General features: G+C 36.5%; 1 protein-coding gene across 3 annotated transcripts in view; it reads left to right on the top strand.

Annotated features, from left to right (window-relative positions):
* The window catches only part of LAMA2 (laminin subunit alpha 2), a 592,018-nt gene that overhangs the window by 438,916 nt on the left and 125,902 nt on the right, over positions 1–27,200 (top strand). For all 3 annotated transcript variants that reach the window (XR_014803693.1, XM_084956512.1, XM_084956505.1), the window contains exons 31-34: positions 1,975–2,061; positions 6,034–6,227; positions 16,344–16,486; positions 19,784–19,882. Coding sequence is in view for 2 of the 3 variants with exons in the window: in XM_084956512.1 (XP_084812638.1) it covers positions 1,975–2,061; positions 6,034–6,227; positions 16,344–16,486; positions 19,784–19,882 (523 nt within the window). In the remaining variant the exon portion in view is untranslated. The remainder of the gene's footprint in view (positions 1–1,974; positions 2,062–6,033; positions 6,228–16,343; positions 16,487–19,783; positions 19,883–27,200) is intronic.

The raw sequence follows: 27,200 nt of genomic DNA, 5'->3' as shown, positions 1-27,200 counted from the left end.
GCACTATTTAAAGGTTTTAAGATTGAATGGAATCATTTAGGGGAGAGAGGACAAGAGAAATCTGAAGGTTGAACTGTAAAACATGTTAAGAGGTCAGGGACATGACGTAGATCCAGCAAAGGAGACTGTAAACGAACACCCAGTGAACAGGGATGCGGCAGAGGAGGGGGAGGGTGGATCCAGGAAGCCGATTCACTTCCTTAGTTTCCTCAGAGGATGACACAGAGTAGCAGACTCTGACTCTTAGAAATTCTGTTAAGATAAGTTTGGAGAAGCAGACATAAAATAATGGAAAAAATCGGCACCAAGAGAAAAACCCTAGCATTTCTGAGTGGCCCTGCCAACAATGTAAGATTTGAGAGAGGAGATGGGGGAGCTGGGAGAGGAAAGAATAAATTCTAACTTCAAGTACAATGTAATCCCTACTTTGTCCTTTGTAGGTTCTTACAGATGATGTAAGGAAAAGGTTCTGCCTGCCATGATATCATAGCTCAAAAAAGTTTATACCAACTCTCCAAAGGGAATGATAACATTCCTGCACTGTAATTGAGACATATGTTACTATCAAGGAATATAATTTAATTATGTCGGCTCTGTAGTTTCACAAGAATATCTAAAAATCTGTTTCAAAGTGCCTATGTATGCATATGAGTGTGTGTGTGTGTGTGTGTGTGTGTGTGTGTGTGTGCGCAGAGGAACCCAGCATCAAGCTTTAAATTGAAGAGCTAGAAGCTTGCCGTAATGTGTCAATTATGTGTATGAGGACCTATTTTTGTGAAGGCAAAAAACCAAACTTGTTTGTTGGATAATGAGGTTGTGAGCAGTAGGTCAATTCATTCACAGATTTTGCAGAGAGAGAGTTGATTCCTCATTCACATACAATTGAATTAATGCTTTAGAAAACAAAGTTGGGTCCTAATAGCACCTGGCCAATAGGAGTTGTGGTTCTGGTCTCTATATATTATTGTTTTTTTCAGCATCAACAGGTTTAGTGGACCAACAAAAAAGCAAATGATGTTTGTATTATTACCATTTTGCAACAAATGCGGAGTTTTGTTTTGTTTTTCAAGTTTCCAGTGTACCATGCATTTTATCCAGTGGGAATACAGTACTACTTATATTTGAGAAAAGTCTGTAATAACCCAAAACTACATTTTTGCAGAGTTCAGTTTTTCAGTCTCGTCTAGTCTTTCTTTTGTAGGGTAAGGTGACAAGAATCCTGGAGCAAGCCTGACTGGCATGGTCTACCTACCAGTGTTGTAGTGAAAACAGGGCATGTTATATGAGCCCTACCTATTAGAAAAGATAAAATTGTGAGGAAATCTTACTCATTTTCATCCAGAAAGATTTCTCTTCTCTCCGCACACTAAATTGCATGGTTTTCTGTTTAAAGTAAAATGTAGTTTGAAGTCCATAGGCAAATTAGAAAAGGCACATTGTTATTTTAAGTGAAACATCTAGTCACACTTCATGCATTGATTTGCCAGTGGCAGTTTGGGCTGAGTTTTCAAAAAAAAAAAAAAATATATATATATATATACATATATATATATATATATAGTTTCTTTGCCCCATGTTTGTTATTACATAAAAGATATTTGGTAATATTTATTCTACTACCTGCAGGAATTCCCTTCATATTTTTCTTTAGATTCATGAAAAATAGGACACTTTTGCTGGATGTTTAATATTTTCGTGGCTGTTACATAATTATGCAGATTTCAAAGGTTTAACATGGTCAGTGTGACGCATTACTAGTTCATCGAAAAACAACCATATGTGTTTGTTGACAATCAAGGGTGGTATTCAGTTGTGATAGCCTACCCTTGAATAGGAACTTAGGAACGATTATAAATATGGCGTATTTAACAGCAAAAAAAAGTTCTAGTCATCTAGATAATAAATAGAATTGTTTACATTTGTAAAATAAAGCAGTTAAAAAATTCTTTACACTCTCTTTTTCTCCTGATTCAGTTTCAGCCCCTCCTGTGTCCTGGAAGGTCTGGATGATCACCGCTGCACCGCTTGCCCGCGGGGTTATGAGGGCCAGTACTGCGAACGGTAGGCACAGTCACGATCGGGAGAGAACAGTGATGCATGGAGATCCCATAATATAGCATCATAGTAGAAAATCCTTCATTCGTTGCCTATTCCATAATAGTTTATATGCTTTCAAAACTATTTTCATATCTTTAGACTTCATTCAAAAGGACGTTGTGTACTTCCATCGTATATTTAGACCTTTTATAAGATTCCAAATTATTTCATAAGTGATCTAATTTATGGTTTAGCACATATATTAGACTAGATTACATATTAGATTATACAAGAGGAGAGAGAGACAGAGGGAATGTTTTACAAGAACAAATACATTTCCAAGAGCTTGTCAGTAGCTAACAATACCAAAAAGCTGGCCACATATAATTCTCCTTTTAGTTCACTGGAAACCATTGGCTAGCACTTAACTGTGTGCACATCACTGTTCTGAGCCCTCCGGCACTGCATCAGCAAGTATATACATCATTCAGAATAGAATGATATTGAACATTCTTAATTAAAACAACCCAAACATTAAAGTGTTACTTGGCTCTCCTTTTCAAAATGCAAACAATATTTTTTTTTTCTTTTTAGGGCCACACCTGCAGCATATGGAGGTTCCCAGGCTAGGGGTCTAATTGGAGCCACAGCTGCAGGCTTACACCACAGCCACAGCCACGCCAGATCCCAGCCATGTCTTTGACCTACACCACAGCTCACGGCAACACCGGATCCTTAACCCACTGAGCAAGGCCAGAGATCAAACCCACAACCTCATGCTTCCTAGTTGTATTCATTTCCACTGTGCCATGACGGGAACTCCAAACAACATTCTTTAAATGCTTCCTCTCACCATATTTTTTTACTAATTCTGATAATATGGTGTCTGGATGCTAACTGTAATGTAAACAGTAAGTTAAGAAACACAGTTCCAGACTGACTATCTAGGAAGATTGTAATTTTTATTTACTGAATCTATATTTTCTATAAGAGAAGTATCTTGGATATTCAAGCTTATCACTACACTTTAATAGGTTTTAGGTGTTAAATCTAAAATAATGGAAAGCAGCTAATATTAACTACTAACATTATGCACACATGATAATTTTAGCATAATCGATAAGTGTAAAGTTTTTGAAGTCCCATGGACACAACTGAGCTCCATAACTTTTCAGGGTTGCGTTTTTCTCACATATAACATCAGGATAGCTGATGCTCTGCCTCCCTTACACTGACATGGTGACGATCAGGGGTTTAGAGGACACCCTGCCTGAGCACCTACATAGATGTCTCCTCTCCAATAGGAGAGGCAAAAAAAGCCTGAGAATTTAACCCCCCCACCCCATCCTCCAGTGGCCCAAAGCCAAGGACTCACTAGTGGGGGAGTACAAATGTCCAGCTCCTTTGCCCCAAAGCGGAACAAATTTTGAGATGTTATTTATGCCCCAGAGCTTTCCATGGAATCAGGCTACATCATCCCCTGGAATCACAACATTGCTTAGATCTTTTTCTGGTTCCTGTTTCACTCACTCCTTTGCTGGATTCTTCTAGGAGCACTTCCTTAAATTATGAATCTCTTTGAAATGTAAACCAATATTAATTTTATCATCACCAATCTAAGAATTTTCGTATAATGTAACCATTAATGCTTATGTTAATAATGGAAATAACTAAATAACTAAACGTGTATAAATTCCAACGTAATTTCTATATATTTGTAGAATATATTTTTTAATTATTTTGTGTTTAGTTATTATAAACATAATGTCCACTATTTGCATATATAATTAAATTAATTATGTTATATTTATATAAGTACATTCACAATTTCCATACGGACAGAAATTAATAATAATAAGTAACTAACAGCAATACAAAATCCAAGAATGTTTCCATTTGTTGTGGAGATATATGCATCATTTTAATATATTTTCATGTTCACCAGTATGCTTTAGTATCCATACTTAGGCTAATATTTATCTCATGCCATTGTAAACACCAGTAGGATGATAACTAAAAGCATCCCTGGACACCAAGGGGATCTGTTATAATTTATGAAAAAATGTTTGATAGTATAGCTACATTATAAATTGGCATTTCCACTATCTATAAAAGCATGTATACAGAAAAGACTGGAAGGGTACTCTGAAGTGACAATTACTGTCTTAAGACAGAGTGATTACAGAAAATTTATTTTTTTAATATCCATTAATGTCTAATCAATAAGAGTTGACAGTTTATATAACATAGAGATGAGCAGGGTCATACACTATCAAATGTGAATAGCTTGAATTGTTTTTGCAGTTCTTGAATGTTACAGCTCCACATTCATCATCTCTAACACGTAAATGATCAGGTTATATTTCCCTGAAAAATTGCTTTTATTCAACTAAATTAAACCAAAGGTCTTGCTTAAATTTTTATTGTAACCTTCCAAATAAATTTGTCTCACTTCTGAGAGCTTCTTAAATCATTTAAATCACCTTATGACCTGCCCAAACTCATCATCTCAGGTCTAAAACTGCTGAAATGTATGAAGTGTCCCTATATCATAGAAATCCCTACCCATGCTTTATCTTCGTTACTCCTATAATAAATTCTCTGAACATTTAATCAATCTGAACCTTCTTAGAATTGAATTCTTTCACCCGCAAATGTTAAGAAACAACTTAAGTGGACTTATTTCAATGATACTTTTATTGAGCATTTGTAATAGTACATTGGAAATAAAATATTAAAATCATAAGTGTATAAAAACCTAATGTTACAGATAATTTTCTTCTTGCTGTGATTTTCTAACAAGCACAGGATGAACTCGCTTTCACAACCAGCCTGCAAATCTCTACAATCCTAGGCCACTTAAGATGGTTCAAGATTATTTGACTTGTGTTTACAACTTTTGGCTTCAACATCCTACTGTCTCTCGACTTTATTCTGTATTTATCTTTTATACAAAAATTCTTATTGTTGATTATATCTAGGCTGAACTATATATATATTTATTGTCCAATCCAGAATACCCTAAGATATAGGATGTGATTTTAATACTTAAGCAAGGACAACAGGCAACCTGGGACCATCTTGGATAAACCAGGGCATATGGTTTTGCCAGCACCTTGAAAAGTTACCAAACTTCTAGTAATATAGCTGACAGTGGTACATATTTAGGTGAATACTTGCACAGAAGGGCAGAAGAGTCACTGGATGGATAGCATTTTGGGTTTATCTAGTTGGATTTCCTTCCTAATCTCTTAAGTTTGATGTTACAGATTCTTGCATAATATTACCTTACTTCCCGGGATACACAATGAAAAATCCATCTTTGAGGAAGATGTGATATTAAAGAAGGACTAGCCAAATTAAAGAGAAAATTTAGTTGGTTATTGCCACTTGCTTGTTTTGGCCAAATAATTCAACAATTATTTGGTCATTTTGACCTCTAAAATGTGTGCATTGAGGAAAGCCCAGGATTCAATACAAAACCTTTTTCATTTTTAATTTTAAAATGAAGACTTGAAAGAAAGTTTATGATCTAGAACAGTTGTGAGCAAGCTATGGACCACAAAATTTGGCCCATTGCCTAATTCTGTATGGCGCTCAAGGTAGGAATGGTTGTTACCGGCAAACACTGAATTTGAGCCCTAGCTCATTAAATTTGATAACTCAACAAGATTCTCATTCTTCTTATTATTAGATTGGTTTTCTATTCATGGATTATTATTATAAAACAATTTGTACTTGATTCTTAGTATGTTTTGAATTCCATCAACCAAAAATGTTTGAAAATATCTTTCACTGCATGAGTTTAGTTTTTTGCCTCTTGACCTACAAACACTAAAATATTTACTGCCTAGCTCTTTATAAGCAAAGTTTGCTATCTCTGATCTATTGACTTTTGGTGTCAATTTTGTTTCACTCAAACCAACACACGACAACAACAATTTCGAGATATGACTTATTATTAATCTTCTTTGCTTTGTCACTGTTTAAATTCAGGTGTGCCCCTGGCTATGCCGGCAGCCCAAGTAGCCCTGGAGGCTCCTGCCAAGAATGTGAGTGTGACCCCCATGGCTCGCTGCCAGTCCCCTGTGACCCTGTCACAGGGATCTGCAGGTGTCGACCAGGAGCCACGGGGCCGAAGTGTGACGGCTGCAAACACTGGCATGCGCGCGAGGGCATGGAGTGTGTTTGTACGTATACTAACTTAGCTATGAGTTCTGGGGCCTTGGTTCTATTTCCGTTTCATTTCCAATGAGAAAGACTGCCTTCCCCCTCCCCTTTTTTTGCAGTTGCTAGTGCTACTCTTCATTCTCTCTGACACTGTCTATCCACCTTCTTCTGTTTGCCTGCTGTTTTTGTCTCCATCCTGCTGAGCCAAGAACAGCTGAGAAAATCCTCAGCATGATTTAGTCAGTTCATTGAAGGCCTACAGCTAAGCTCCCAGAGGCAGATTTTATTTCGCCCATCTCAGAGTATGCTGTTTTACCTAAAGTTGGCATTGCCTTTGTGCCAGATTAAAGGACTCAGTGTATTAAATTTTTTTAGCATCCTCCTGAATTTGTAAGCAGCTGGACAGACACTGTAAGGCTTGAATTACAAATGACTTTTCTGAGTTTTGACATATATCCATGGATATCCTGCTTTATAACTTTCTCTTGTGCTACAGAACCTAGAAGTGGTGACAGTGAACTCATGTGTTTTTACTCACATGTCCAATAAATGGAGAGCAGTTTGGTTTTGTTCTGTTTTAATAACTGCTTCTGGATTCAGTAATGCCATACTGAACATGCATCAAATATCAGTAGTTCAGTAGAGTTCTTGGTTCTTCTATAAATTCTAATCTAAAAGGGTTATTTATAAATTTAGGGAGGACTATTATATTATGGTGGTTATTCTTTTCCTTGAGGGAATTTGTATTTGTGGTCTTAATTCTTTCTAACAATAGAAATGTAAATGATTTTAGTACCTTTTATTTCAGTGTTTACCTATTTTAATGTACTTATGCATGCCAATATTTCTGGTTTTAGCATCTTGTATGTCTAAAGCTTACTAACATTTTAACTAGAGTTTTTGTAAGGGTTATCTTGAAAGCTAAGGCTTGCTTTTTAGATATACAAAAGGATAAAGACTGGGTATGCTTTGGAATATAGGGTTTTTTAAACTATTGTTCCAGGTATTTCAACAATCTTTAATGAAAATATATCACATTTAAAATAAAAATAAATGTCAAGATTGATGGGAGGAGAGAGACGAAGTGTAATATGTAACATACATTTACCTTATATTCAGATATTGGTATATACCTATTCACTCTTCTCAATTAAAATGCTGTATTTTAATGATAGGTAAAGTGGACTTCCAATTTAATCCAACTACTTTTAATATTATTTTCAAGCTAAATTTATTAACATGGATATATTTAACTAGATAATATATTGGTATTCCAAACCTAAAAACTAATCTAACAGACCTTGAATTTTAAATTAAATTTTTAATTTTCTAGAACTAAATTTGAAATAAAAAGACTAGATCTGATGTGAAACACAAAAATGACAATAATGTTAAAATCTGTGAAAGATAAATTAATGGAATCACTTTCTGAACATTTCTTTTAAAGGAAATTGTGATTCTGCCCATCAACAACAATGGCTCTAAGTTCTTATTCTGTTGATGATCAATATTTCATATGGGCTTAAACAAATTTATAACAAGAAAACTTAATTCCTGTTTTTCCCTGTCTCCTCTGTGGATTTTAAATCTCCCAGTATCCCATGTGATATTAACAGAAGAGCCAATCCTCCAGTTACAAAGTTACACCAGCCTCATAATGTTCATTTGCATTATTCTTGTCCCACAAGGAAGTGTATGTCTCACTGCTGTACATGCGATTCAGTTCAGTTGTTATGTCCAGGAAAGTTTAATCATCTTCCATAGGAGTAGGTCATAGTGTTTTTCTTATACAGAAAAAAGTGTTAAATTATGGGTATTTTTTAATATCTAGATACTTTTTTCTAAAATATATATAATTATAAATAAATATAGTATTTTCCATATTTATAAAAATATTTTCATTTTATAAATGCTATTTAGATTGTCCTTATGCTGCTCTTAAATGTGAGTGACTCCCACTTAATTCTAGGAATGTTTTCTTTTTGCCCTGCATTAGGTTAAGTGTAAGAATTGTTACACAGGAGTTCCTGCTATTGTGCAATGGATTAAAAATCTGACTACAGCAGCTGGGATCTCTGCAGAGGTGCAGGTTTGATCCCTGACACTGTGAAGTGGGTTAAAGAATCTGGTGTTGCCACAGCTATGGTGTAGGTCACAACTGCAGCTCAGATTCAACCCCTGGCCCTGGAATTTCCATATATCATAGGAGTGGCCATTAAAAAAAAAAAAAAAAGTTGTTATATAGAGTATCCTCAGACTTTTCTTTACTTTTTAAAAATTTTCTAAAGTTTCTCCTGATATGGAAAAATATGCCAAGCTTCTATTATGTTAGCCTTTCTCAGGATTCAGTTTCTACTTCTAGTTTTGAAAAGAGATTATAAAATAAGTCATATGTGAGTTTGTCTTATCTTCAGTTCTCTTTTTAGTATCCTTCTTTTTAGTTTTAAGTAATTGTTTTTTAAATATTTTCTTGCAGTTTTATTGAGGCATAATTGATATACAGCACTGTATAAATTGAAGGTGTACAGCAAAATGATCTGACTTCCATATATCATGAAATGATTGCCACAAGTTTCATGAACATTGATCATCTCACATAGATGAAAAAAAAGAAAAAAATATTTTTCTTTGTGATGAGAACTCCTAGGATTTACTGTCTTAACAACTTTCATATAAAACTTAAAACAGTGTTAATTATATTTATCAGTTACATCCCTAGCCTAGATTATTGTTTTTAATAGTCCAGTGTCCACCAAGGATCTTATCACAATAACACATAGGCCTTTATTTATTGGACCTAGACTAGAACACTGTAGTACTTTTATAATCAAAGATGATAACTAATGGAAATTATTGTTTTCTATACATGAAAGTAGAAATGAAATAGTGGAATATGGTTGATCACTGTAAGGAAAATGGGATGTTCTATAATAAAAGATGATGAAAAAACACCTGTTGATCTCCATTTGCTATTTAATGAGAAAAGGCTTTATTTGTTTCACATGTGATCACCCTCCATCCTAGCCTCTTTTTTTTTTTTTTTTTTCTCTTTATGGCCACATATAGTTCCCAGGCTAGAGGTCAAATCAGAGCTTCAGCTAAGGCTTGCTCCATAGCCATGGCAATACCGGATCGCCTGCAACCTGCACTGTAGCTTGAAGCAATGCCAGATCCTTAACCCACTGAGCGAGACCAGCAATCAAACCTGCATCCTCACACATACTAAGTCAGTTTCTTAACCTGCTGAGCCACAACAGGATCCTCATCTTAGCTTCTTAAATGTCGTCCTCTCCCTGCTTCCATTTAATCCCCAAGTACTAGTTCCGATTCAAAGGCCATTACATCTACTATAGTTTTCTACAACTCTAAACTGGGGTATGTTATTCAAATCCAGGCACCAGAGTAACTATAAAAGGAATGTCTGTTCACCATCTCTGAACCTTTTTCACATTTATTTTGTTAGTGAAAAATTCTTTGAGTTTCTTGCCGCCAACCTTCTTGACCTAGATCCAGGTTAAAACATTGTAGAACAGCAACTATCATTCTGATTCTTTAGATAATTTTCCTACTGGCCACCAGTATCAGTGATTTGTACATCATATTGAGAAAGCCTTTCCACTATTAGATTAAGGAGTCGTGCTGTTGAATAGTCATATAGAAGAGGCTGATGACTATTTCTTTTATTTACAGTCAGGCTTTATTTTAAGAGAAAACCCTACTCAATTAGAGTTTTCACTCTGTCAGATCCAGAAAGTTTATCAACCTTAAAGGACAATAGATCACATCATCTTAAAGTTGGAAGGCTTATGAGTGAGGTAGTCTAATCATCTCCTGTTCTGTGGGGGTCCCTGAAATAGACCACCTCTTAATGCAAGGAAACATGCTGTCATGAAGTGGCCTGTAGAGGCTTTGAATCCTGGTTGACCATGTAAAAGTTGTATGATATTAGATTAGTTAACTTTTCTAAACCTCATTTCATTATCCATAAAATAGAAATAAAATCCTGTGTACATTAGGTGAAGGGTCTAAGCTTAATAGCTATTCAGTAAATTCTAGCCATTAGTATCATCATGGTTATTAATTGACCTTTTTTTTTTTCAAAGCATGATGTTTTGTGCAGTACTTCAGCTTCTCTTAAGATAGTTAAGTTTGGTTAAATTCCTGTTTTTTTGTAAGTCTAGGCTCAAAGTCTCTGAAAACTCCTTTTATGATCACCTTATTTTTTCTCTTTAAGTCCTTCAAACACATTATTTATAGACTGATAAATACTGCAAATGTAACTATATTTTTCATCTTTGAAATTAGGGTATTAGTAGTACTTATTTCACAGAATTTCAGTGAACATTAGATGAGATAATGATGGCAAGACACAACATATTGCCTGCAGTATAGTGAATATTGTGTGTATAAGAGCTACTATCCCATTATTGTTATTTTTTTGGCCACACTCATGGCATATGGAAGTTCCCAGGGATCCAGCCCACACCACAATAGCGACCCAAACCACTGTGGTGACAGTGCCAGATCCTTAATCCACTGCACCACAAGGGAACTCCCTGTCCCATTATTATTTATGGTATTTTCAAAGCTTCCATTTGTATTTTGAAGAGCTACATAATACTTGAACCACACTGAACTTGTTTGGAATATACATTTAGATATATAATATTTAATATTGTATGTATATGTCACAACTACTTATTGGTACATGAATAAATTCATAAGCCTCATCCAAAGATTAAAGAAAGTCCTTCCCTTTATTCAAAAAACTAACAAGCAAAAAAAAAAGCCTTTGGGGGCATGAAATGCAGTGAATGTAATTGACTACTTTAGGGTAATAGATAAAAAGATCTCCAAGTGTAAATTCAGTGAAAAAAAAAAAAAAAGATGAAAAGTAGCATATGTAATATTCTACCTTTGTGTAAAAAAGGGGAAATTAAGATTATCTTTGGCTATTTTCTTATCATTTGCCTAAAGAAACTCTAGAAGAATACACACAAACTAATAAAAGAGAGATTATAGTGAGAAAAGTTGGGAGCAGGTAGGAAGATAAGACAGAAAGATGAGAGTGAGATTTTTCACTATATACCATTTTTAACCAAAAACTTACTACCTTTTTTAACAAAACAAAATACAACAAAAAGCAGGCCAAACCAGACACGAATGTGGACTGAATTTGGCCCATGAACTGCCATTTTAAGACCTCTCTTCAACGAATTCCTAAACTTCAATTATTGAAGTCTGAACCTTCAATTCATTCATTCAGTTCACATTTATTGTATACCTCCTAAGACCCAGGCTTAATGTTCAGGGTCTGTCTCTGGTCTCAGGGAACCTGCTTTCTCTAGACTCTAGTGGCCCTTCTTGATCAATATTTAATCTTTTTGAGTTCCCATCGTGGTGCAACAGAACTGAAACCAATTAGGAACCATGAGGTTGCAGGTTCAATCCCTGGCCTCGCTCAGTGAGTTAAGGATCTGGCATTGCCATGGTATAGGTCACAGACGCAGCTTGGATCTGATGTTGCTGTGGCTGTAGTGTGGGCCGGAAGCTGTAGCTCTGATTGAACCCCTAGCCTGGGAATCTCCATGTGCCTCAGGTGCAGCCCTAAAAAAAAAAAAAAAAAAAAAAAAAAAAAATGTTTTATTGTTCTGGCAACTTAAACTACTACATGCTTCCAAGTTGAACCTCCAATGCATAGGTAAGACTTGGTGTAAAAAAATAAAAATATAAAAAAATTTAAAAAGCCTTTTTAATAGGTCTGAAACCACATTTTTATTTTAGAAGTTATTTATCTATAAATAATAAAGAATAACTGAATCCATCTTAATAAGCCTTAAGCTTTAAATAAATGCTAATCTAAAACTTTTTCTTGAAAAGGAAAGGGGAAGGAGAGAAATAAAATCCATACCCATCAGTGGCCTTAATGTAGAAGAGTTAAATTAAAACACAATAACACACAAATTTTATCTTTTGTTCAAAATGTGTATTTATTCATTTTATCTCTATTTCTTTAGAGGAGGTAATTTATATATCTTTACCTAAAATTGGTTAATAGGTTTGGCCTTTTCAAAAATACGCAGTGCGCTCATTTCAGCTTTGGCTTCTTTGGTTTGGATGCAGTGTGTGAATTTTTCGTGACAGTAAGCCAGTAGTTATTATGCATGGGGGACTCTGGTAGAAATGTAATATTTTGTACTAATTGCTAACAGAAAGATCTGTAATATCAGCTGCATGATTTGCCCCTTACATGTGCCCAGCTATAACGATCTGAATTTAGTACTGCATTTGTTAATATTAGACACAAATTTATCCTGACACTTTCATAGGCAAAGCCCCAAAAAACATTTAGTCATGTAAAATATAATCATAGTCTTGAAATATTTGCTTTTGCTCCCATGCATTTCAGGCAGAATCTCATTTTATAGCCTTATCTCTATTCTGAATGGGAGAATTGTTTGCAGAGAGATTCCTTGGGGGTCTTGATTATAAGATAAATGTTAATTTACACTGAGCAGTTCTGCACCCTTATCAAAGAACAATTGTTTACATAATGTGAATCTTCCTTGTCTCTATACACTCTTCAGATCTTCCCTATCATAGTGAATTAAATGTGGTTTTAATTTGCATCCCATTTCCAGTGTTTGTTGCCAGACATTTCTGACTTTTTGAGGACAAATAAAAGTAGCTTGTGGTATAAGCTAAATATTTCGTGTCAGAATAAAATAGCAAACATTGTGTAAAGGGCACATTTCCCCATGTGTTTATCTTATAACTGCATGAACTAGACTTGTACAGAAGCTTTGAAAAAATCCCATGGCTGTCATATTCATAAGTCTTTCTGACCCATTTGGACAGATGTTAGTATATTACTTGGAGCATACTATAAAACTTACCTTTCACTTATGGAAATGTGCTTGTACTCTGTTCCCCCAAAAGCAAATACAGAGACCGTAAGACATAGGATAATAATAGACCTTTGGACACAGAGACATAAAATGGAATTATGAGTCCTTGAAAGAGCAATTAAATACATTTTCATTTCGACAACTGAAGATGAGGAACCAAAACAGATGGGCAGAGGGTAGAATAAATGAGAGAAAAATCAGTATTCATCATGCCTCCTGGCATTCTAGCTCAACAATTTACTCTGTAGTATATTACAGTAAATCAGATCTAGTTCTGCATTCCAGTCCCTGATTTATGCTTGTATGAAGTGAAAACTGAGAATACTGAGAAAACTTTTCCCTGAAAATGTCTGGAACCATCAGTAAGGAGCCTCTAGCCATACTATCATCCGTGAGCTGACTCAATTCCTCTTGGAAATGGGTAGGTTATAAATTATAAATAAATTAGAAAAGGGCTAGCAAAGTATTTCTGAAGAATGTGCTACCCTAAAAAGCATAGTGAGATGTCATATTAACAAGTATCTTTCAAGATCTGGAAAGTGAAAAAATGAGCACATTGCTTGCTTACATCCTGGAAACATCTGCCCAAAATACATCTTCACTGGAAGTTAAATGGAGCTTTTAAAGAAGTGATGGACTTGGCTTCAAGGGAAAAAAGAACCTTTGTATTCTTCCTAAATTAAAAAAAAAAGAATTGTTATTAATACTTGTTTTTATCCTTTATTTGCAACTTGAAATCCCTAATCTGAAATCACACTCTAAATCATACATGCAAAACTTGGGAAAGTGTATCAACTATCTCTTGCTGTGCCTCTGAAATGTAATAGTTGTTGATAATATACAGCAACTAGATGATAGAGAGATAGATAGAGCATCCCTAAAGTTTGTCATCTGGCCCAGTGGTTCCAAATTCTGGCTATATGTTAGGATCAGCTGGAATCTTGTAAAAATTCTGTTTCTTGGGCCTTGCCACAGACCCATCAAATCAGATTCTTTGAAGGTGAGTCGAGGAAACAACCAGGATACCTGTATTTCATGAATCCCCACTATTCGTATGTGTAACAAAGATTGAAAACCATGGACCTGCAGATGTGCTCTTCAAACACTAACATACACAGAGCACATGGGAATCTTTCTAAAATGCAGATTTTGATTCACTAGATCTGGGACAGGGCCCAAGGGTATGTATTTCTAGTAAACTCCCAGGTGATTCCAGTGTTGCTGATCTAGTAAGTTATTCAAAGTGTGATGCACAGACCAAAGTATTAGTATTCATCTGGGAACTTGTTAGAAAACACATGCTTGGTCAGAGAATCAGAAACCAGGTGATCTGGTCACCTCTTGAATCAGAAATGCTGGGGGCATGGCCTATCTTTCTGTGATTTAAGCTCTTCAGGTGATCCTAAAACCCACTCAGGTTTGAGAACCAGACTGTGTCTTGGTGCTTAGACATAGTCAGTTTGGTACCTAATTGTGTTTCAGGTTGTGTTTTCTACAATTGTTTCATGTATACAGATCTGTTGAAGCTTCTCGAGCACTTGCACTGAACTGAGGGTATGAAACCACAGTATTCTCTTCCTTTTACTTAGTTTCCATGCAGAGAAAATTCCCTTGCATTCTGGTTAGAAGAGAAAGAGATCCAGCTCTGGTTTCAGACTTCAGCTCCTACTTCCAAAGCCTCTTGGTTCACTTAGCTTGCAAGGCACCACGAGCTTGTCACCCCCCTGCAGGTGACACTCCATACTTACAGGTATCACCAGCAAGGAGCTGATTTATTAAAAGCCCTGCTGGGACAGTTGAATGCCTGTGAAGGGATATTGTAACTCACTTCTAACTGCTGGCTGTCCTATCAAAAAATCACCCTCTGTTCTACTTTCCTTGTTTACAAGCTTCAGTTAATGGTTTCTCTCCATTAGGTAATTCAGGGGAGTGCTGTTTAGAGAACTAATTGAATTCTTGCCAGTTTGGGGCATGATCCAAAGCTGTTCTAAATCTCAATATTTTTCATGTTATGTGTTTTCTTCTAACATGTATACTTTTGATATCTCTATTTGCAGAGTAGAAGCTGGAAATTATAACTGTATACATGCATATCATCAATAAGATAAACATGCTTCTTGGCATGGAGAAGCTACACCTCATTACTCTGATGCAAAGAGTAAAAAAAAAAAAAAAAATTGAACTAAAAATCCAAATTGAATATGTGTATTTTTAAAGCCTCCCAAAGAATCGACATATTTTAATTTTAGAAATTGTACTGTTTCTGAGATTAATGTGATAACGAAGAAACCATTTTTTCTCTCCACCAACTCTGCCAGCATCCATCACCCTTCCACCACCATCAAATTTGAATAGTTGTTCTAAGAAAAAAAATAGAGATAGAACATTCACCCTTGGCCACATAAAGAATAAAGTTTTCCTGGCTTTTGGCAATTCTTTATCCAGAAGACTGGATTAGATTAATCATCAAAGTAGGAATTTGTGGGACTACATCTAATCATGGGCAATAGTGTGCTGAATGACTAAAGATGAAAAGTCGGTAAATGCATAAGTAAGTAAGTGAATAAGAAAGTAAACAAATTTTATCATGAGTAAAAAATACAGATTATGTAAGGAATTCTTTTGACTTAAAAAATAATTATTCCCAAGAGATGTCAAGCTAAAGAGTTAGACTGTTTTTGAATGTATAATACATGAAGCATGAGGAAACCCAACTGCTATGGACACGCTACAGTGCAATCTAATGGAGAGATGTACAATGTACATTTTTTTTTTATTTTCCCACTGTACAGCAAGGGGGTCAGGTTACAATGTACATTTGTACACATTTTTAGATTCTGAAGCATATTCTATTCCCACTTACAGACTTCCTCAAGATTTCTCGTGTGGGACATTTATAATGTTATAATCCATGCCTTACCTCTCCTTTACTACTTAGGCAATATACCCGTTGCCCCTCAAAATCTATGTGCTCCTTCTCTTTGGTTCCTCGGTGTCTAATATCATCCATATTTCAGGTTCTGGGTGACAGGCATGTCTGCTCTTTTGTTGTTCTTTTTGTCTTTTTTCAAGTGTCATCCATTCGGAAGCATTAATTATCTGAGATGAGAAACATCATCTTTCATGGAATTATACTTAGGCTATAAAATATTTCATAGCTGGAATCTTTGAACATCTGCCCGGGATGCTTAGCAGAAGTACATATTCTTTGTTGTTTCCCTTTCACAGTTTGTGGAGATGAATGCACCGGCCTTCTTCTCGGTGACTTGGCTCGCCTGGAACAGATGGCCATGAGCATCAACCTCACTGGTCCGCTGCCCGCTCCATATAAAATCCTGTATGGTCTCGAAAATATGACTCAAGAACTCAAGGTAGGTTGGAGTCGTAGCAGCAAGAGCCAGGGAGAAGATGACAGGAGCTTCCCAAGGGGTAAATGTTCTTCCCATTGTCCCAAATCAGACAACCACTCAGGTAATTCAACAACTTTCTAAGCCAGTGTTTTTCAGACCTGAGAACTATAATTTACAAATTGCTCTTAAGGGAAAAGAGGCTCACGTACCTCCAGTGTTTGGCCTAAATCAATTTTATTATGTTCCTTAAATATGTGCGAGCATAAAATCAGATATGAACTCCTTGTACTTAATAGCTCTATAAAATCAAAACAAATTAATCCTTACAAAAGCCTAAAAATCCAATAAAATTCAAATTAAAAACATTAATATACAATAACAGATGATTTTGGCAGAAAGCAAATTGCTGCTTACAACAAGAATATGACACTGACTGCTTCCACAAGGGTTTTTTCATCAGCACAGGACACGGAGTAACTCAGTTCTCCTACCTCCCCACAATTTGAACTAGAGAGCCCCTTATAGGGGTCCTGAAATGACATTTGGCATCACTTGACAAGTTCGCCTGATTTATGTGCTCAATCTGCCATATGATCAAACAGGCATGGAAATGCAGGCGCTGAGATCAGGCTGGGTTGTCTCTCAGGTACTCAGCCTGGGTTTCAGAGATGCTTATATTAACATTGAAGTTTACTGTCAAAATGAAAGCACAAGGTGAAAATTTTGTACTAGAGAATGAGTATTTCAAAGAGAACTCATTTGAGAAACACTATTCTAAGACATTGTTAAAGCTTTCAGAAGTTAATGGAAGAAAGAGGGAATGTTAAGGAAACTGGGGTTGTTTCACCTGATTAAAAGATGGAAAGTGACTACTTAACAGATATGTGTTGAGAAATTCTCATATACCCCAGAATTACCCCAGTATGGGGGTTTCATGATCCCCATAATGTAGTCATTACCTTTAGGAGGCTTAGAGTCTATGTGGTTAAAAAAATAAATAATAATTAATCAATTAGCAAAAATGTGTAATTACCATGTGCTTTATGAAAATTTGACGTGCGATAGTCTACAAAGATTTATGACTCATAGTTACCAGGGAATGCATCCTTAATGAAAGAGTAATTTGTGTTAGATCTTAAAGGATATAAACACTTTCAATAGGCAGAGAATTATTGGTGAGGACTGGAGGAAGAAATCTAAGATTTATTCACTGGGCACTGGCAGACACTCTTCCAGGGAATATATTCTTAAAATCCAGACTATGGCCTTTAAATAAGTAGTATTATCTCTATTTACCAGAAGAAGAAACCAGTCATAATGACAGCAAAACTAACATTTATTGATGAGTATCACTGTACTAGGCAGTTGACTAAAATCTTACATGAATTTTCACACATAGATTTTACAGAAACTCCAAGTAGGAAAGGAGTCATGGATTACCTACATTTTTCTCAGGCAGTCAGGTTGGGACACTGAGGCACAGAGAAGTTTCTTGTGAGGCTCTAGGTCACATGGTTCCTAGGTGTAGAGCTGGGATTTGAAAGGAAGTCGTAAAATATAACTTTAAGGCCTGTGAGAGTCAAACTATCTTTGCAAAGCTCAGAGAGAGAAGGACTCAGTCCACCAGGGGTGAGGGTCCTTGACCCCAAGCCCACATATACATCCTCCTGCCTCTGAATCTAGGAGACCCATGTGAGTAGAGGCAAAGGTGTGGCTGAGCAAGTCCTATCTAGCAGACCTTAGAAGTCAGGCCTGCTAATGAAAGTTAAGTCTGGAGGCTTCAACCGGGCTGGATGATACAAAAGACAGTCTTGAAAGCCCAGGCAGAGGAATTTGAGTTTACTTTGTAGGCCCAGCATTCAGGAATGTGAAGAGTTCTAAAAAAGAAAATGCTGACCAATTATTCCACATGGAAGGGGTACCAAAATCATCATCATCCTTATCATCATCTAGAGAAGCAAATACTTCTGTAAGATGTAAAAGTTTTTGAAGTAATACTTAAGCAATGAATGAAGTACTTACCAAAGGGCCATCTGAAAGAGGTTCCAGTCTGTGGACATCAACCAAGTGGGGGGTTCAGTCACCTATTTCTTTATGGCTGAATATTGGTCAAAATGACCTTGATTTTCCTTCAATTCCAGTCTTTCTTGATTCTGTGTTTGTGTTCTTCTTCCCTAATGCATTTAATATCTGGATGCTTGGGATCCCATTTTGATATTCGGAATCCTTCGGCAAGTTATTTACCCTCTTTGTTCAGTTCCTTTAACTGTGTCATTGCTCGCTAGGTTCCAGCCAAAGGCCACCAAGAACATACATGTCATAGAAAAAAAGCTGAGTTTGTTAACGTGTTGCAACAAGGGATACTGCACACCCTGAGGAATGTTGGGGTGCCTCAATAATAGGGCAGTAGGAATCACTTCAAGAATTTGGGCTTGCACCAGGGAATTTGGGGAGCATTTTGAGGAAGCAGGAGTTTGTGTTGGATTGGGTACTATTAGGAAGTGGGGATAATTCTATAATTGAGTAGTCTAATAAATCTTAGCTAGAAGGAAGAAAAAGGGAGTCCAAAGCTATTGATTAGAAAGGAGGCAGTGGTCACGTCTGTTAGCCAGGAAGTGGGATTTGGGGTACTTTTGTGGTCTGTGCAGAAACTCTGACTTTGTGTTGAGACAAGATTATGGAGTGGTCTCATTTCTTGTTTCATTCATCACTGTCACAGAGTGACCCTGTCTAATGTTAGTGTTCTGTAAGATTGATTATTTTCAATAGGATAAGAAAATGGCCTAGCTGTGAGTGCCAGGCCAGCTTCTATAACACTGACGCCATGCCAGTTAGTTAGCGCCCAGCCAAGTCCCTCTCTTGTCCTCAAAAGAGGTAATAACCTGAAAACTGTATCTCTGTTGATTAAAATAGGAGCCTTAATCAGACAGGGTTCATCTTGACTCTACCCCTTACTGGCTGTATGATCTTGTATATATTTTTTTTAATCTCTTCAAGCCACAGTTTTCTATATACAAAATGAAATAACATTTATCTCATAGAATAATTGTAAGAACTAAATGAAAAACAAAGCAAAAAGACGTGGCACATATTAACATCTCAATAAACTGTAGTGGTTTGTATTATTTGCCAGCTGTATTCTCCGCAGTGATTTATACATAAGTGCACAATTGAAATAGTTTCTTTGTCTCTTCTTTGAAGGTGAGAAGGTTAAGTTCTTCACATGTAAAGAAAAAAAATGTGTTCTGTTAAACATTCAACCCCATGATCACTGCAAGACCATTTATTAAAAGACCTATGAAATGAAATCTTTTTCAGCATTTGCTCTCACCTCAGCGGGCCCCAGAGAGGCTCATTCAGTTGGCAGAAGGCAATCTGAACACACTGGTGACAGAAATGAATGAACTTCTGACCAGGGTAAGTTAGCAAAACCATTCTTCTTCTTAAAGTTGATAGATTACTTATAATTAAGGCAAATTACTTCAAATTTCTGAAATGCAAATCTTATTCTTCCTAAATCCCAGTTTGGTGCATAAATTAGACATATTTTTGATTTACTACTTCTGTCTCAAGTAAAATCTGAGAACCCAGTAGCACAAGAAGAGTGGGATACGTACTTGGGAAGTGTCAAGGACAATGGCTAAAAATATCAGAATGGCAGTGGATTCTGAGTACTCTATCCAGTAGCTTCCATAGCAAAGTTTTTGTGGATTCTGTATTCCAAAAGCACTGTCTCTGACTATGTAAGGAAACAGAAAAACAAATGAAAATACTTGTAGTCTCTTTGATCTCATCATGGGATTTTTTGCGTTTTTATAGAAATAACAGTAAATCAGTAAATCCACAAAAGAGGAAGATGTTTTTATCATGAAAATCCAAAGCATTTAAGACACTTCTAAGACTCAGAATGTAAAATCCATGCTGCATTTATCAGACTTTTTAAGGCATTGGGAGTTTTAAATTTTCAAAACCGCAAATTGGTTAAGGTTCCTTTTGCTGGTAGAGAGTGAAGAAAACAGCATAAAGTCCGCCATCTTGTGGCTAGAAAAATGCATGAACTGGAAAACTGGCCTGGAATTTGGGGATACAGTTTGATACCAAAGAGCTTTAATTGACAACGAATAGTGGAGCTGGAAGGTTCTTACAGATTACCTAGTGCATTTTTTTTAAAAAGAAGAAATGCCTCAGACCATAGTAATGAAATGAATTAGCAATGGCCATAAATTCACCAAATTCAAGGACCTAAAAAGGATCCAGTTTCCAGATTTCTGCTGGCCCAGTACCATTTCCACCTAAGCTGCTGCTGGCTATGGAGGATTTCCACAGGGAAATCAAATGAGATTCTGAGCACGTAATGCTAAACAATGGCCCTGATGTTACAAATAACATACTAAGCCCTTTTTCAGAATCTCTTATCAGCAATCCAAAATGTACAAATACAGAACAGAGTTTCCTGCTCAATTAAGTTAAACATTCATTTGATTAATGAGTACATTTATCTCATATCAATTTAATAATTAACAATTTTGTATTTGCTATGCGAATACAACTAAATAAGAACTTTTAAATGAATCATGGCAAAAGAAGCTCAAATCAGCAAGCATATATGAATGTCCACTACAGACAAAGCCCACGCTAAGTGTTAGCAGATGAAAGATATAAATAAAGCTCAGTATATCTTTTAAGAAGCTTGCAATCTACTGTGGGGAGTATGTGTGCGTGTGTGTGTACATAAACATTTAGGTGTGTGGAGGTTAATATGGGACAAGTGCAAGTAAATATATAGTGCAATATGGAATAGAGTAGTGTACCTGAGAGATATATATACAAATGGAATAATTTAACTTTATTGAGAGTAAATAGGGAAAATTCCATGAACAATGGCATTTCATTCATTCATTCATTCAGTTAATACCTTCTGGGGTTTGAACATGTTCTAGGCTCTATAACAGAAAAACAGACGCTGGGAAAGAGGTGTAATTAAAACTGACCCTGCTGTTGCCTTCATTGAGCTGATTACAGCTGCATTATCTGAGCGTTTATTATTATTATTATTATTGTTATTAACTTTATTATTTCTTAACCTACATCCTTTCATCCTTCCAGCAGACTCTCCTATACTAAATTCTTTGGACTTTTTATTTTTGAGGAGTTTAAAGCACACTGATTAGAAAATAGTGACCGTTCTCACATGCCCTCTGCCCCAACATAAGCATAGTCTCCTCCATTATCAACTTCCTCCACTAGAGTGGCATTTGTTGCAATAGATGAACCTATACTGACAAATCATTATCATTCAAAGTCTGTAGTTCACTTCAGGGTTCGCTCTTGATGTTGTATGTTCTATGGACTTTGACAATGTTTAATGACATATCTCCACCTTTAGAGTTTCTTGTGGAATAGTTTCACTGCCCTAAAAACCCTCCATGCTCTGCCTATTCACCCATTCCTCTTTCTTAACCCAGAGCAACAATTGATCTTTTTACTGTCTCTACAAATCATACATCATATAGTTGGAATCATCAGTATGTAACCTCTTTAGATCAGCTTCTTTCACTTAGTCGTATACATTTAAGTTTCCTCCATGTCCTTTGATGGCTTGATAGCTCATTTCATTTTAGTGCTGAGTAGTACTCCGTTTTCCCGTTATATCATGGTTTATTTATCCATCCACCTCCTGAAGGATGCCTTGGTTGCTTCTAAGATTTGACAGTATGAATCAAGTTGCTATTAATATCCAAGTACAAAAATTTTCCATTCTTTTGTATAAAAACCAAAAAGTGTAATTGCTAGATCATATTTTTTTGGTTTTTTAGGGCCACACCCATGGCACATGGAGGTTCATAGGCTATGGGTCAAATCAGAGCAGTAGCCGCTAGCCTATGCCACAGCCACAGCAATGCCAGATCCAAGCCATGTCTGCGACCTACACCACAGCTCACAACAATGCCGGATTCTTAACCCACTGAGTGAGGCCAGGGATCAAACCTGCATCCTCAAGGATGCTAATCACATTCATTTCTGCTGAGCCATGACAGGAATTCCTGCTAGATCATATATTAAGAATATGTTTAGTTTGTAAGAAATCACCAAACTATCTTCCAAAGTGGCTGTACCATTTTGCACTCCAGGCAGCAATGAATAAGAGTTTATATTGATTCACATACTCACCAGCATTTGGTGTTATCAGTGTTTTGAATTTTGGCCATTCTAATAAGTGTGTAGTAGCATCTCATGCTAGTTTTAATTTACAATTCCCTGATGACATATGATGTTGGGCATTTTTTATGTGCCTATTTGCCATCTGTAACTTCTTTGGTAAGATATCTATTCAGGTCTTGCTATGTACTGAATGCTTGTGTCCTTTCCAAAGTCTCGTGTTGAAATCCTAACCCCCAAGGTGACAACATTGGAGGTCATTGGAGGTGATTTAGTCCTGAGGGCAGAGACCTCATGAATGGAATTAGTGCCCATATTAAAGAGACCCGAGAATGAGACTTTGACCCTTCCTTGCCATGTAAGCACAAAGTGAAAAGACACTGGAAGCAAGCCTTCATCAGAGACCAAATCTGTTGAGGATGTGATCTTATACTTCCCAATTTCCAGAACTGTGAGAAATAAATTTCTATTGTTAATAAGCCAGCTAATATGTGGTATATTCTTATAGCAGCTGGAATGAACTAAGACAAGACTTTTCTCATTTTTCAGTCAAGTTAGGTTTTATTATTGTTTTTTATATGTATTTTGGATAGCAGTCTTTTATTAGATTCATCTTGCAAATATTTTCCCCCAGCCTTTGATTTGCTTTATCATTCCCTTGATAATATCTGTCACATTGCAGAAGTTTTTAATTTTAATGAAGCCCAGCTGAGCAGTTCTTTTTTTAAAGATTGCTCTGGTATTGGATCTAAAAACTCATTGCCATACTCAAAGTTATATAGATCTTATACTATTTTATACTACGTGATCTTAAGAGTTTTATAATTTGCATTTTACACTCAAATCTATTATCCAATGAGTTAGTACCAATACTATTTTTAATTTTTTTTTTTTTTTGGTCTTTTTGGCATTTCTAGGGCCACTCCCATGGCATATGGAGGTTCCCAGGCTAGGGGTCTAATCGGAGCTGTAGCTGCTAGCCTATACCAGAGCCACAGCAACGCGGAATCCAAACCACGTCTGCAACCTACACCACAGCTCACGGCGATGCCGGATCCTTAACCCACTGAGCAAGGCCAGGGATTGAACCTGCAACCTCACGATTCCTAGTTGGATTCGTTAACCACTGAGCCACGACGGCAACTCCTAAATAGTCTTCATTTTAAAATAGTTTTAGATTTACAGAAAAGCTGTTGCAGAGATAGTACAGAGATTTCCCATATATTTGCTATCCAATTTCCCCTGTTAATATTTAAGTATTATGTATATCTCACAAATAATGAACTAATATTATTTCATTATTATTATTAACTAAAGACTCTCTTCAGATTTCTTCAGTCTTACTTACTGTCTTCTTATTGTTTCAAGATCCCTCCAGGATACTACATTACATTTAATTATCTTGTCTTCTTGGGCTGTGTCCTCTAGACTGTGACAATTTCTCAGACTTGCCTTGTTTTTGATGATTTTGACAGTTTTGACAAGTTCATGTATTTTGTGGGATGTCCCTCCGCTGAGGTTTATCTTGTGTTTTTCTCATGATTAGAACAGAGTTACAGAATTTTGTGAGAAAGACACAGAGATAATGTATTGTTTTTATCTCATCATATATCATCAATGCCATCAATGTATCTTATTACTGTTGATGTTGATCTTGATCCCCTGGCTGAGGTAGTGTTCTCTCCACTGTAAAGTTACTCATTTTCCCCTTTTCCACATTCCAATGCCATTTTTATCTACCCATTTTTCAGATTTTGAAACATCGTTAGCCTAGAATTTAGACTGATGGAAGCAAATATCTCCTTAATGCGGTAAGAATGGGGAGGAAATAGAAATTCTCACTTGTTAATTGACCTTGTCCCCACCAGAAACAGAACTTCCATGGAGACCCTCAATATTCAGGTTAACATGATCAAATCTTTCTTTCCCGGTGGTCAAATTGAGTGATAATCAAAAGGTGTATTAATATGCATGGAATCATAACTAAAGGACTAGATGACATAACTATCCAATAGTATCAGGCTAAGACCACCAATAACTTTATCTCTTGGCCACAAGTGATTCAGCTATTGGGCCAGAGAGAAGTGCAATAGCCATGACCATCTATTATCCATGATTACATGATGGGAGGCAATGTCTTAAACTTAGGACATTGGAATTACCTGGTGCCCAGTCTCACCCTCAAAGGTTGTGACATAATTTGATCTGAGGCACAGTAGGTACACTGATTTTCAAGAGCCTCTAGATGATTCTGATGTCAGGCAAGGTTGAAAACTACTGTAAGCCTATAGCTTCCAGATCCCTTTCCTCTGGAAAATCCTTTCACTGGTACAGCTAATCTTTTTAACAGTCCTTTCTCTGCTTTGTAAGTGGACCAGTCATGTTATGACCAATACATTCTTTATATTTTTAAAAACAGCTGGCGAGTCTCATCTTGCATAGCTTGTGTGAGAGCTGCCTTCTCTCCTTCAGTTGCTTCTGTATTTTGTGCTTGTTGTTTTCATGAAGCAATTTAATTCTCTAATAGCCCTTGGTAAAGGGAATAATACTTCTTCCCCAAACTAACATTTTTAACATTTATTTTATGTAATTTGGTTAACATGCAAATATTATCTAAGCAAAACATGGCATAGTCATATATCTTTTTCAGTTTGTTTTAATTTATTATAGTTTTATTTCCCCCTTCGAATAGAAGTTCCTTGAATATGGGCATCATATGTAGCATATTTCCACTGTCTTACAATCAGTGTGCAAATACTGAGATGCTTTTGGATGACTTCCTCCTGTATCTTGTTGACGTCTATTAATTCCATATAACCTCCATAGCTATTGTCCTTACCTCCCTCTTTTGTTTCACAGCCAGATTTTTTGAAAGACTGGGAGACAGTTCTGCTTTCACTTCTCATCCCACCACAGCCTAGATATCCAGTCCCAGCCTGCTCATTATTTCTACAAGGTCATCAATGACAAGCTGTCCTCTGAGTCCAATGAAAACTTCATTTTACTTGAACATCCTGTAGCAAGTGCCACTTTTGATCCTATCTTCCTTCTTAACATACTTGCCTCTGTTTTTCTCTTAATTCTCAGACCTTCCATTCTCGGGCTTTTCCTCTGCCCCTCCATCAAAAGTTGATTTTCTTGGGGTCTTATCCTCAGTCCACACCTCCTTCCACTCTGTAAACTCTCTCTTTGGACTTTAGTAGTCATGTATATGCTAATGATTAATAAGCCTATATTCTCAAGATAGACTTCATTCTCCTGTTTCAGTCCTGACATCTCAAATTAAAACTTGTCATCTTCCTCTTAAAACCCATACTCTCTTCTCTTTAGAGTCTCTTGGTGATTTACCCTCCAGTATTTACCAGTATCCCCAAATAGAAGTGAATGGGTTGCTTTTCATTCTACCCTCTTTTTCACCCCAACCCAATTCAGTGGCCTTCTGTGACCCCTCTTTTCTAAGCCTTTTCTCCAACTCCAACCAATTATTGTTCCAATGGCAGAGTGAACTTTCTAAATCACAGACCTGATTGAGTCACTCTCCTCCTCCAAAGTCTCCATTTTGATGAAAGTGACATGTGATGCTCTCTCCTTGTGATCTCATTCCCGTTACTTCCTCAGCCTTCTCCCTTGCCCAACTCATAGTCTGGTTTTCTGGACCCTCATGCATTGAACATACAAGCCAGAAACCTCAAAATCTTCCTCGATGCCACTTTATTCCTCACCATCCTCTCACTTATCTAACTCATTACCAAATTCAGTGAGTTCCACCTCTGTGTATAGACCTCATCTTCACTACCCCACTCTCAGCCAATCGATTAGTTTGGGATCACCACATTAGCTTTGTAGCTAGTCCAGCTTTTGCTCTTATTTTCCTTCTGATTGTTCTCCATGGTGTAGCCACAATGCACTTTCACTCTTCCAAATTTGAACATGTCGTCATCCTAGGGCTTAAAATCTTTCCCTTGACTTCTCATTGCTCTTCAGATAAAGACCAAAATGCTCCCCTTGGCCACATCTCTCCCCACTTTGACTGTGGCCATCTGCACTCTAGCCATAATATGCTTCGGTTACTTCATCTTACTACAGAGCCTTTCTGCATGTTTTCTTTAGCCTTGAAGTAAATCATTTCCTCCTACATCTTGTTAACTTCTGTTAATTCCAGTTCACCTTCTAAACCTCAGCTCATTCAAAGTCTACCTTAAGCCTTCTGTGATATTACAGGTGTGATGAGATGCCTCTCATAACTGTGTTGTAACACAGTGCTTTCTCTTCAGTTTGTAATTATATATTTATTTTCATGATCATTAAACAAATACATCTCTACCCACCAGACCATAAGCTCCAAAAAGATAGCAAGTATGAGTTTTTTTCCTCTTACCACAGTATCACCAATATCATGCTCATAGTAGATATTCAGTCAATATTTGTTTAATTAATTGTAAATAATTTAAATAATAGTATATCAAGTTCCTGTCATGGCTCAGTGGTTAATGAACCTGACTAGCATCCACAAGGATGCGGCTTCGATTCCCGGCCTCACTCAGTGAGCTAAAGGATCCGGCATTGCCATGAGCTG

Source organism: Sus scrofa, chromosome 1 (assembly GCF_054392235.1).
Source record: "Sus scrofa isolate SSC_HxYL_T2T_F1_AM1 chromosome 1, Sscrofa_HxYL_maternal_Yorkshire_Landrace_v2.0, whole genome shotgun sequence".
In the NCBI taxonomy this organism is placed as follows: Eukaryota; Metazoa; Chordata; class Mammalia; order Artiodactyla; family Suidae; genus Sus; species Sus scrofa.
The sequence above is the reverse complement of the archived record's forward strand: the minus strand, read 5'-3'. Positions and strand labels throughout refer to the sequence as shown.